At 41.6% G+C, this 13,232-nt stretch overlaps 1 protein-coding gene across 1 annotated transcript in view; it reads left to right on the top strand.

Annotated features, from left to right (window-relative positions):
- The window catches only part of LOC139471850 (adhesion G-protein coupled receptor V1-like), a 159,288-nt gene extending 146,534 nt beyond the window's left edge, over positions 1-12,754 (top strand). Inside the window, exons 98-105 of the mRNA XM_071254352.1 lie at positions 1,397-1,501; positions 3,130-3,273; positions 3,814-3,895; positions 6,720-6,834; positions 7,022-7,179; positions 7,799-7,920; positions 8,526-8,720; positions 11,269-12,754. Coding sequence (XP_071110453.1) covers positions 1,397-1,501; positions 3,130-3,273; positions 3,814-3,895; positions 6,720-6,834; positions 7,022-7,179; positions 7,799-7,920; positions 8,526-8,720; positions 11,269-11,547 — 1,200 coding nt within the window. The 3' untranslated portion in view covers positions 11,548-12,754. The remainder of the gene's footprint in view (positions 1-1,396; positions 1,502-3,129; positions 3,274-3,813; positions 3,896-6,719; positions 6,835-7,021; positions 7,180-7,798; positions 7,921-8,525; positions 8,721-11,268) is intronic.
- Positions 12,755-13,232: the final 478 nt, after the last annotated feature.

Below are 13,232 nucleotides of genomic sequence, written 5' to 3'. Positions count from 1 at the left end.
CTATGTGTGTCTGTGTATGTGACTGAATGCCTATGTGTGTCTGTGTATGTGACTGAATGCCTATGTCTGTCTGTGTATGTGACTGAATGCCTATGTCTGTCTGTGTATGTGACTGAATGCCTATGTCTGTCTGTATATGTGACTGAATGCCTATGTCTGTCTGTATATGTGACTGAATGCCTATGTGTCTGTCTGTGTATGTGACTGAATGCCTATGTCTGTCTGTGTATGTGACTGAATGCCTATGTCTGTCTGTGTATGTGACTGAATGCCTATGTCTATCTGTGTATGTGACTGAATGCCTATGTCTGTCTGTATATGTGACTGAATGCCTATGTGTCTGTCTGTGTATGTGACTGAATGCCTATGTCTGTCTGTGTATGTGACTGAATGCCTATGTCTGTCTGTGTATGTGACTGAATGCCTATGTGTGTCTGTGTATGTGACTGAATGCCTATGTCTGTCTGTCTGTGTATGTGACTGAATGCCTATGTCTGTCTGTGTATGTATGTAAGTGAATGCCTATGTGTCTGTCTGTGTATGTGACTGAATGCCTATGTGTGTCTGTGTATGTGACTGAATGCCTATGTCTGTCTGTGTATGTATGTAAGTGAATGCCTATGTGTCTGTCTGTGTATGTGACTGAATGCCTATGTGTGTCTGTGTATGTGACTGAATGCCTATGTCTGTCTGTCTGTGTATGTGACTGAATGCCTATGTCTGTCTGTGTATGTATGTAAGTGAATGCCTATGTGTCTGTCTGTGTATGTGACTGAATGCCTATGTGTGTCTGTGTATGTGACTGAATGCCTATGTCTGTCTGTGTATGTATGTAAGTGAATGCCTATGTGTCTGTCTGTGTATGTGACTGAATGCCTATGTGTGTCTGTGTATGTGACTGAATGCCTATGTCTGTCTGTGTATGTATGTAAGTGAATGCCTATGTGTCTGTCTGTGTATGTGACTGAATGCCTATGTCTGTCTGTGTATGTGACTGAATGCCTATGTGTCTGTCTGTCAATGGCTTCCTTTATGTGACCGCCTCCATGACATAGTGGTAGAGCATCCACCCAGAGAGTGGAAGGTTCGGGGTTCGATCCCCTGCCACGTCATTCCAAAAGATGTTAAAAGATGGTACTTGTTGCTCTGTCTGCCGCTCAGCATTAAGGGGCTAAAACTAGGACTGGACTGCTCAGTCAGTATACTGTGTCTGAGTGGGGTATTCATGTTAAACTGCAGCATGGTATCTCAGTGGGCTTGAACTATAAAATAGGCATCAGTCCGGACTAGTACAAGCAGCAACACACACACATGCATGCTTATCGCTATATAAGTGCAATAATCTTGGACATAACGTTCAACCTCATTTCCCCTCACGTCTTCCTTTATGTTGCAGGCTTGTCTTCTGATTGTGATCATCCTCCATCACGTCTGCTTCACACAACCCATGATATCCGCCAGTCTCTTCATGCATCTTCTGTTTGCTGCCTTTGCAACTCAGGTAAGGATGGAAGACAGTATTCCATCAGATAGGACATTCATGATGATGTCCTGGGTTGGATTCCGCACAAAATAAATTTCCCTGTTGTCAAATCCTTGAAATTGGAAACCATATTCCTGAGAGTGCACAAAGCTCAACTTACTTGTTAAGATTTGTCTGTAACACCTCATGGCACCAGGACTCAGTAGTCTATGGCATCACAGTTCACTGTGCAGAGTTGCATCCCTTGGCCATGTCAGAATATGCTGACAATGGGTTCATATCCCCGTTTGCCCTGATCATGATCATTTAAGACCTGTGCTTGTGGGTTTCACCAGGGTGGTAACTTCCATGATTAGTGTTGCATTGGCCAAACCTTCAATGTAACTGAAGTACTGTTCAAAACAGCATTAAACCAACTCATTGTATCATTTTCTGTTTGGCAAGAGTTTATGGATAATTGTTGAACTCATAGTAAACTGTATTCCCAATTACAAATTGATATACCTGGCATTTTCAAACTGTGCTAGGTGTAAAGTTTCACAGGTATAACTGAGGATACAATACCTGCATCCTGTGTTTGGGGAATGGGGGACCCCGAAAAATGAGCACCAAAACTGATCAGCCTCCCTAGAGGTCATCACATTGACTTGATGTCATGGCAGGAATGACGTCATGAGCATGGTACTTATATCAGACAAGATGTCATGGCAGAAATGACATCATGAGAATGGTACTTATAACAGACAAGATGTCATGGGACTATAGAATTGTCAATTTCTGTCACAAATTAGAGAGCCCACCACAGATTGGAGACCACTGTACAAAGGGATCTTAGCGCTCAGGTGATGGCAACTCCCGTACTTTAACATACACTTACGATCATCTTAGCGCTCAGGTGATGGCAACTCCTGTACTTTAACATACACTTACGATCATCTTAGCGCTCAGGTGATGGCAACTCTCGTACTTTAACATACACTTACGATCATCTTAGCGCTCAGGTGATGGCAACTCCCGTACTTTAACATACACTTACGATCATCTTAGCGCTCAGGTGATGGCAACTCTCGTACTTTAACATACACTTACGATCATCTTAGCACTCAGGTGATGGCAACTCCTGTACTTTAACATACACTTACGATCATCTTAGCGCTCAGGTGATGGCAACTCCTGTACTTTAACATACACTTACGATCATCTTAGCGCTCAGGTGATGGCAACTCCTGTACTTTAACATACACTTACGATCATCTTAGCACTCAGGTGATGGCAACTCCTGTACTTTAACATACACTTACGATCATCTTAGCACTCAGGTGATGGCAACTCCTGTACTTTAACATACACTTACGATCATCTTAGCGCTCAGGTGATGGCAACTCCTGTACTTTAACATACACTTACGATCATCTTAGCACTCAGGTGATGGCAACTCCTGTACTTTAACATACACTTACGATCATCTTAGCGCTCAGGTGATGGCAACTCCCCTACTTTAACATACACTTACGATCATGGTAGCCTTAAGGTTGTTTTGTACAACGGCAGCCTGCTGTATATGTGAGTCTATTCCATGTCCAGCTTGTGATCCTATTTGTTGTAAAGTCCTGTGTGTACCTTAGCATGTCCTGTTTCCTCCACAGCTGTGCATGGTGCTGTCGGCCTACCTGAGTAAAAGTCAGCTCATCATTGTGACCTCGACCACCGACAACAACTACAGGTGTATCATCATGGGGCTGTTCCTGCATTACTTCTTTGTGGCACAGTTCACCTGGATCATGACACTGGTAAGAATCTCGTTAGGTACAGGTGGGGTGTTCTTGCATACTTTGTCAGTTCACCTGGATCATGACACTGGTAAGAATCTCGTTAGCTACAGGTGGGGTGTTCTTGCATACTTTCTCAGTTCACCTGGATCATGACACTGGTAAGAATCTCGTTAGCTACAGGTGGGGTGTTCTTGCATACTTTCTCAGTTCCCTTTGGATCATGACACTGGTAAGAATCTCGTTAGGTACAGGTGGGGTGTTCTTGCATACTTTCTCAGTTCAACTGGATCATGACACTGGTAAGAATCTCGTTAGCTACAGGTGGGGTGTTCTTGCATACTTTCTCAGTTCCCCTGGATCATCACACTGGTAAGAATCTCGTTAGCTACAGGTGGGGTGTTCTTGCATACTTTCTCAGTTCCCCTGGATCATCACACTGGTAAGAATCTCGTTAGCTACAGGTGTATCAGGATCTGATTAACTGCAATGGCAGAATACACTATTGTATGTGTGTTTGTTTTTGTAGTAAACATGATTTGCCAACTGATTTTATTTCAGGCTGTGAACCTGTGGAAACTTCTTGTAATGAATGACGAGCATACAGAGAGGAAGTATGTGCTCTTCTTCTTCCTCGGATGGGGTGAGTTGTAGACTACTCCATCAGTAGCTGCACTATAAATAGACAAGAGCTGAAACAGTGAGCATCATGACAATTTGTCTCCCTTAAGTTAATCTGCTCCAGGACCCATGATTGTCTTAAGATCCAACAAATAATTGGTATTGAGTGGTGACAGTGTGAGACTGGCTGATAGTGAGTTATCAACGGGGTGGATCCTTACCCCTCTGTAGCGTGTCATCAACGGGGTGGATCCTTGCCCCTCAATAGTGAGTCATCAATGGGGTGGATCCTTGCCCCTCTATAGTGAGTTATCAACGGGGTGGATCCTTGCCCCTCTGTAGTGAGTCATCAATGGGGTGGATCCTTGACCCTCTATAGTGAGTTATCAACGGGGTGGATCCTTACCACTCTAGTGAGTAATCAATAGAGTGGATCCTTACCCCTCTATAGTGAGTCATCAATGGGGTGGATCCTTGCCCCACTATAGTGAGTCATCAATGGGGTGGATCCTTGCCCCACTATAGTGAGTCATCAACGGGATGGATCCTTGCCCCTCTATAGTGAGTCATCAACGGGATGGATCCTTGCCCCTCTATAGTGAGTCATCAATGGGGTGGATCCTTACCCCTCTATAGTGAGTCATCAATTGGGTGGATCCTTGCCCCTCTATAGTGAGTCATCAATTGGGTGGATCCTTGCCCCTCTATAGTGAGTCATCAACGGGATGGATCCTTGCCCCTCTATAGTGAGTCATCAATGGGGTGGATCCTTACCCCTCTATAGTGAGTCATCAATTGGGTGGATCCTTGCCCCTCTATAGTGAGTCATCAATTGGGTGGATCCTTGCCCCTCTATAGTGAGTCATCAACGGGATGGATCCTTGCCCCTCTATAGTGAGTCATCAATTGGGTGGAGCCTTACGATCTTTCAACTCTGTTTTATTTCACTAAAATAATATTCCCCTATTATAGCCCCCTATTTAAAAATTTGAGAGCGCCCTGGGCGCTTATTACGTCGAATATGGTATTGCCTATGGCAGCGACAGCAAACATGAACTCATTCAATCATTCTCTTGTAAAGGAAGCCGGTCATTTATTATCAGTACTGAGTCATTCTGACCTGTGAAGATCCAGGTAGAGAACAGGTCTTCAGTAACCCTTGCTTTCCATAATTAGCCACTATGCTTGTCGTAAGAGGCGACTAACAGGATTGGGGGGTCAGGCTCGCCGACTTGGTTTATTCATGTAATCTAATTGTGTAGTGTGATGCTTATGATATCAATCACTGGATTATGTGGTCCAGATTCAATTATTTACAGACTGCTGCCATATAGCTGGAATATTGCTGAGTGCGGCGTTAAACAATAAACAACAAACAACAAACTGGTCATACTGGGATATGTTACAAGACATAATTAACATATGCTGATGATGTGAAGGTGGACAAGTTAAACCTTTCTGACTTATTTTTAAGAACAGTTTGTCCATAAATTTGAAGTCAATCTGAGTTATTGATGTCTTGAAGGTGTCATTAATCCAGATTGTTATTATTGATACTTGAACACAGCATTGATCAGATTGTTATTATTGATACTTGAACACAGCATTGATCAGGGTGTTATTATTGATACTTGAACACAGCATTGATCAGATTGTTATTATTGATACTTGAACAGCATCAATCAGATTGTTATTATTGATACTTGAACACAGCATCGATCAGATTGTTATTATTGATACTTGAACACAGCATTGATCAGGGTGTTATTATTGATACTTGAACACAGCATTGATCAGATTGTTATTATTGATACTTGAACACAGCATTGATCAGGGTGTTATTATTGATACTTGAACACAGCATTGATCAGATTGTTATTATTGATACTTGAACAGCATCAATCAGATTGTTATTATTGATACTTGAACACAGCATTGATCAGATTGTTATTATTGATACTTGAACACAGCATTGATCAGATTGTTATTATTGATACTTGAACACAGCATTGATCAGATTGTTATTATTGATACTTGAACACAGCATTGATCAGATTGTTATTATTGATACTTGAACACAGCATTGATCAGATTGTTATTATTGATACTTGAACACAGCATTGATCAGATTGTTATTATTGGTACTTAAACACAGCATTGATCAGATTGTTATTATTGATACTTGAACACAGCATTGATCAGATTGTTATTATTGTTACTTGAACACAGCATTGATCAGATTGTTATTATTGATACTTGAACACAGCATTGATCAGATTGTTATTATTGATACTTGAACACAGCATTGATCAGATTGTTATTATTGATACTTGAACACAGCATTGATCAGATTGTTATTATTGATACTTGAACAGCATCAATCAGATTGTTATTATTGATACTTGAACACAGCATTGATCAGATTGTTATTATTGATACTTGAACACAGCACTGATCAGATTGTTATTATTGATACTTGAACACAGCATTGATCAGATTGTTATTATTGATACTTGAACACAGCATTGATCAGATTGTTATTATTGGTACTTAAACACAGCATTGATCAGATTGTTATTATTGATACTTGAACACAGCATTGATCAGATTGTTATTATTGTTACTTGAACACAGCATCGATCAGATTGTTATTATTGATACTTGAACACAGCATTGATCAGGGTGTTATTATTGATACTTGAACACAGCATTGATCAGATTGTTATTATTGATACTTGATCACAGCATTGATCAGATTGTTATTATTGATACTTGAACACAGCATTGATCAGATTGTTATTATTGATACTTGAACACAGCATTGATTCAGGCTGTCTTTGTTTCAGGGCTGCCCTTGTTGGTAGTAGGAATTTTCTATGCAGTGGTGTTCAACCTGTATAAGTATGTGTACACACTTCCTGTGGACTTCATATACGGAGATGTTAACAATAACAGTGAAATGTGAGTAGCAGTTTATATAATACTTTATAGTTCCGTTATTTAATAGTAAGACTATGTTGAAGTGTATATTAACTAAATAGTGTAGCTCTTTCTGAAGTCAAGTGCTGTATAGTTATGTGTTTTCACAGTAAAGGGTAATATAGGCACAATCGGATGGAATGACTCAACTGTATTGGTGATTTTACAGGTGCTTCATCACCAATCCGTACGCAGCGCTGGGTGGAGTCATTGTGCCAGTACTGATCATCCTTCTCGTGGTGTGCGTGGTCTTCATCAAGGCCTTCCAGATGTCTGGGCAGTGGGAGTCCTATGATGACATCTACAGGGGCAGATACAACAGGATGGGTGAGTCCTTGAGGGTGTTACAACAGGCAGGGTCCTAGAGGGGTACAGATTGGTGAGTCCTAGAGGGCGTTACAACAGACGGGGTCCTAGAGGGGTACAGATTGGTGAGTCCTAGAGGGCGTTACAACAGACTGGGTCCTAGAGGGGTACAGATTGGTGAGTCCTAGAGGGCGTTACAACAGACGGGGTCCTAGAGGGCATTACAACAGGCAGGGTCCTAGAGGGGTACAGATCGGTGTCCTAGAGGGCGTTACAACAGACTCGGTCCTAGAGGGGTACAGATTGGTGAGTCCTAGAGGGCGTTACAACAGACTGGGTCCTAGAGGGCATTACAACAGGCTAGGTCCTAGAGGGCATTACATCAGGCTGGGTCCTAGAGATCGTTACAACAGACTGGGTCCTAGAGGGGTACAGATGGGTGAGTCCTAGAGGGTGTTACAACAGACTGGGTCCTAGAGGGGTACAGATGGGTGAGTCCTAGAGGGCCTTACATCAGGCTGGGTGTTGGAGGAGATTACAGCAGAGTGATTCTTAGAAAGGGGTACAGTAGGGCAGGCCCAAGATGGGATTACATACATGCACTAGTGTGTGTGACTAACATTCCTGTGTTTGCTTGCAGAGATCAAGCTGCTGCTGCTGGTGTGGGGCTTGCTGGCGTTTGCCTGGTTGTGGGCCGGGCTACACATGGTGTACGGCCAGCTGTGGCTCATTGTCCTGTTCTGTGTGTTTATTGTCATATTGGTGAGGCAATATTTTTTAAAGTTCATTTTAAAAAAATCAAACTGAAAAGCAATTGCTTTATCCAGCCAAATACAAACCTAATGTGCATGTAACATAATCAACGAGATGTGCTTTACAAACATGGCACTTGTATGACAAATGGTTCTTGTAGAAATAGCAAAAGAGTCTAAAATATCTGGCTACATTCAAGATCAAATAAAATGGATGTATGATAAAGGAAGTAAATATTAACTAATATTTACGTTAAACTGAAATTAATTTCTGGATTTTCAAGAAACATTTAAATGGGTCAACTTTCATTATTTACTAGAATATTACCTTGTTGTGCTGTGACTACAGTCTATAATTCGGGGACACGGGTGGCCAAGTCATCTAAAGCGCTGCGCTGAAACCTATGATTGTGTTCGACTCTAGGTTCATCGCAATTATGTTTCTAGGTCTCTCAGCACCAAACCTGTACTCATGGTTTTCGCCGAATTGGTAAACGTGTGAGACCTGCATCACTTTCTTTCCACATTAAATTGACTGGAATACAACTGGAATACTGTTCATGCAGCGTTAAACCCAACTCACTCACTTACTCACTATGATTTATCTGCCTCTAGGGTTTGTTCGCCTTCATCGTCTATGGAATCCTCCGCAACCCCTGCATGCCCTACTACAGCACACACAAGGCCAGCTATGCCGTCAGCATCAATGACTTCGACTCCATCCATCCATCGGCTGTACCACACTACCACTATCAGCCTTCACCAGGGCCAGCCAGCTTCAAGGGCTCAAGGGCCTCCCTTCTACATGAGGTAGGTTGTGGTAGGGTTATCTCCCTTCTACATGAGGTAGGTGGTGGTAGGGTTATCTCCCTTCTACATGAGGTAGGTTGTGGTAGGGTTATCTCCCTTCTACATGAGGTAGGTTGTGGTAGGGTTATCTCCCTTCTACATGAGGTAGGGGGTGGTAGGGTTATCTCCCTTCTACATGAGGTAGGTTGTGGTAGGGTTATCTCCCTTCTACATGAGGTAGGTGGTGGTAGGGTTATCTCCCATCTACATGAGGTAGGTGGTAGTAGGGTTATCTCCCTTCTACATGAGGTAGGTTGTTGTAGTGTTATCTCCCTTCTACATGAGGTAGGTTGTGGTAGTGTTATCTCCCTTCTACATGAGGTAGGTTGTGGTAGGGTTATCTCCCTTCTACATGAGGTAGGTGGTGGTAGGGTTATCTCCCTTCTACATGAGGTAGGTTGTTGTAGTGTTATCTCCCTTCTACATGAGGTAGGTTGTGGTAGGGTTATCTCCCTTCTACATGAGGTAGGTGGTGGTAGGGTTATCTCCCTTCTACATGAGGTAGGCAAGCTCCTTCCCAGCGTGTGACACCTTCGTTACACTCTCGGTAACATCGCTGCCACCAGTGTGGGCGTGGCCATTTCAAGAATCTTGAAATTTGCCCTCCAACCCCATATGTAGTAACGTTTATACTTTTGTTTATGTCTCTGGGAATGCCATCATATTTCAATTTGAAAAGGTTTACGACTGACCATGTTTTCCAGATGAATTTACTTTGTTGTTTTGATAATCAGATTGGTTCGAGATTGCAGACTAACGGAAAATCAACCAACTTCTCCCTTACATTCTTACTATATCAATAACACGATAGTTTTAATGAAACAGAAATTCAAATTGACAAACGAAGAAAGTAATTTAGCAGCGATAAGTGTATTCGGCGTCACGACAGTCGTCACTTGTTTGTAAACATAACGGTCATTCGGTTGCGAGTTCAACTCCAAGCATGGTTGTGGCCACCTATTCACAGTGGGGAGTTTTGACTGGTGGCAGCGATAGTATAGAGAGCTCCGGGAACGTACTATCGCTGTGAGGAGCTTGTGAGGTAGGTTGTGGTAGGGTTATCTCCCTTCTACATGAGGTAGGTGGTGGTAGGGTTATCTCCCTTCTACATGAGGTAGGTTGTGGTAGTGTTATCTCCCTTCTACATGAGGGAGGTTGTGGTAGGGTTATCTCCCTTCAACATGAGGGAGGTTGTGGTAGGGTTATATCCCTTCTACATGAGGTAGGTGGTGGTAGGGTTATCTCCCTTCTACATGAGGTAGGCAAGCTCCTCACAGTGATATCCTGTTCACGGTGCTCTCTGTACTATCACTGCCACCATCAACGCTCCCCATTATGATAGGTGGCTACAGCAATGCTTGGAGTTGAACTCGAAGCTGACTGACTGTTATGTTAAGTAATGACTGCCATGACTCTTATATTATTATACTCTTACCCCTGCTTAATTATTTTCTTTCTTTGTCACTTTGAATTTCTGTTTTACTACAACTATAATGTAATTGATATAGTAAGAATGTAAGGGGGAAGTTGGTTGATTTTCAGTTTGTCTACAATCTCGAACCAATTTGATCAAACAAACAAAAAGATAAATTCATCTGAGAAATATGGGCAGTCATACACCTTTTCAAAATTCACTATGATTGCATTCACATGAACAAAAGCATAAACATTACTACAGTCGTCACTTGTTTGTAAACATAACGGTCATTTGGTTGCAAGTTCAACTCCAAGTATGGCTGTGGTCATCTATCACTGTAGGGAGTTTTGACTGGCCGCAGCGATAATTTCGATAATTGTGAGGAGCTTGTGAGGTAGGTGGGAGTAGGGTTACCTCCCTTCTACCTGAGGTAGGCAAGCTCCTCACAGCGATAGCCCATTCATGGAGCCCTCTTTACTATCGCTGCCACCAGTCAAAACTCCTCACTGTGATAGAAGGCCACAACCATGCTTGAATTTGCAACCAACTGACCATTATGTTTACAAACAAGTGACAGTGAATACTCTTCCTCCTGCTAAATCATTTTCTGAGATACCTAATAACATGTGGATACAAACTTCCTCTGAATAAGAAATTGCCCTCAGATACGAAACATGTTTTGGGACTGACTTTACAGCAGCCATTTTGGTTCCCTTCAGACTGGCAGTTAGTAACGACATGTACAAGTGCATGATGTGTATCATGGGTTTGCTGGTAAATACAAGTGTGTATCAAGAATCTGTCTCTGTCTATTCTAACACCAATGCCACAGTTTAACATGGATAGGCCACTCAGACAGAGTACACTGACTCCGAGCTGACCAGTCCTTGTTTTGTCCCCCTAATGCTGAGCGCCAGGCAGGGAAACAACAAGTATCACCCCATGCCGTCTTGGTTCTCTGTTTTCAAAACAGTAAAAACATAAGACAGCATGTGATTGAATGATGGAGACTACTTGTAAAACTGAAAATGATTTAGCTGAACTAAGCTCTTTCTTATACTATTCCATCATGTACCAAACACTATATTTCAGGCATGGGAGCGTGATTCCATTGGTCCAAGAAGTCAGATGACTGTGAAGAGAGCTCTTCCATCTCAAGTTTACATCAACCCTCCTGTGTCCATCATCAGCGGCCCATCTCACAGCGACATGGAAGATCGCGACTTTGACGAGTTGTTATATGCTTTGAAAGCAGGGGGGAGTTTTGCCCCTAGTGAGGTGTCACATGGTGCAGACAATTTGTCTATTCAGTCAGACAGACTTGAGCGGTACGAAACAAAAAGAATAGATATTGCAGACACCCATTTATAAATGTTGTTATTATGCATTTTGTACTTATTCACAAATTAGCATTAACAGAGCTTCATGTTGTGCTTAAAACATGTCCCGGTTTGTATGAAAAAGGAAAATATCTTGTCACAAGGCATTGATTTTTTTAAATACTTAGTTTACAGACGTGCTGAAAAAAATTAATAAAATGAACATTTTGAAAAAATATAACAACTTTCCTGCTGACTGACAACCAGTAGAAAAGGGACCTTGTGGGTGCCAGGATACAATAGTGCTGTGATGTCATAGAGAGTGAGTGAGTTTGGTTTTACCCCGCTTTTAGCAATATTCTAGCTATCACGACGGGGGACACCAGAAATGGGCTTCACACATTGTACCGATGTTGGGAATCGAACCAGGGTCTTCGGCTTGATGAGAGAACGCTTTAACCAAGAGGCTGCCCGACCGCCCGATGTCATAAAGAGGGACGTTTGACGTCAACATAATTCTGTAAAGAATTGCGTACGGACTTATAAAAGCATCTTATTTTTCAACGTAATAAAAACATTATTTCAAAACAATGTCAGCATACATGTCTATATTCAATTAATCTTAAAAAAACTTGCAGTTATTGCATAAACAGTTATAAGTACGATAAGTCTGAAAATGGGACAAATATTTGATGCCATATATCTCTGTAATATATATTAATTGAAGCTTATGAATTGTATTTTTATGGGCCTAAGATGCTGTAGTTTTTTAATATGTTAAGAAGTCAAAATGTGATTTTCCACCAATAAGGTCCCTCCATCAAAACATAGGTCGGCACAAAACATTCTTTTATGTTGTTTTTTAATCTGTAAACCAAATTGTTAAGAAAGGCCTCAGTATTAAATGTTTGCACATCATGTATATTGTTATTCGGTACATTATTTTTTAAATGTCAGAAGTGTTATTTTTCCAGACTGTAGAAATATTCCCTGTAGTACACGTTTCTTGCACATAAGGGGAGATAAGTCATTTCAGGCCACATTCATGTTGAATTATGTCTCCAAATATCTACTTGGAAATTCCTTAAATTGGTGAAATGTTAACTCGTATCACCTGGTGTCATTGTGAGGTGATGTGAACAAGGGGTTTAATGTCGTGTCCAAGATTATTGCACTAACAGTGACATGCGAGTGTGTGGTGTGAGTAGCTGTGGGTGTGGCTGCCGCTGCTTGCACTAGTCTGGACTAATGCCAATTTTAGAGTGAGATACCATGCCTTAGTCTGACATGAACACCCCACTGAGATACAGAATACTGACTCTTGAGACTCATTGTTTTAGCCCCCTAATGCCAGACAGGGTAACAAGGAGAAAATCTTTTTTACATCTTTTGGTATGACTAGGCAGGGGATCGGACCCCTGACTTTCCACTCTCCAGGCAGACACTCTACCACAAGAACACTGGTGTAATTGTGATACTTCCTGATTTACTGTTAGGTCATGCTAACCAATTTATTAATACATTGTCTTATGTTACCTGGTTTAATGATGTTCCATGTTACCTTGTCAAATGAGTGTGGCGTTAAACAACAAACAAAATAATGATGTTACCTAGTTTAATTATGTTACCTCGTTTAATGATGTTACCCTGTTCAATGATGTTTCATGTTACCTAGTTTAATGTTGTACCATGTTTCGTGACTTAACGATGTACAATGTTACCTTTTTTGATTATGTA

The sequence above is a fragment of the Haliotis cracherodii genome, unplaced genomic scaffold (genome assembly GCF_022045235.1).
Source record: "Haliotis cracherodii isolate W230 unplaced genomic scaffold, xgHalCrac1.p SCAF_1, whole genome shotgun sequence".
In the NCBI taxonomy this organism is placed as follows: domain Eukaryota; kingdom Metazoa; phylum Mollusca; class Gastropoda; order Lepetellida; family Haliotidae; genus Haliotis; species Haliotis cracherodii.
This window is presented reverse-complemented; position numbering and strand designations above follow the sequence as displayed.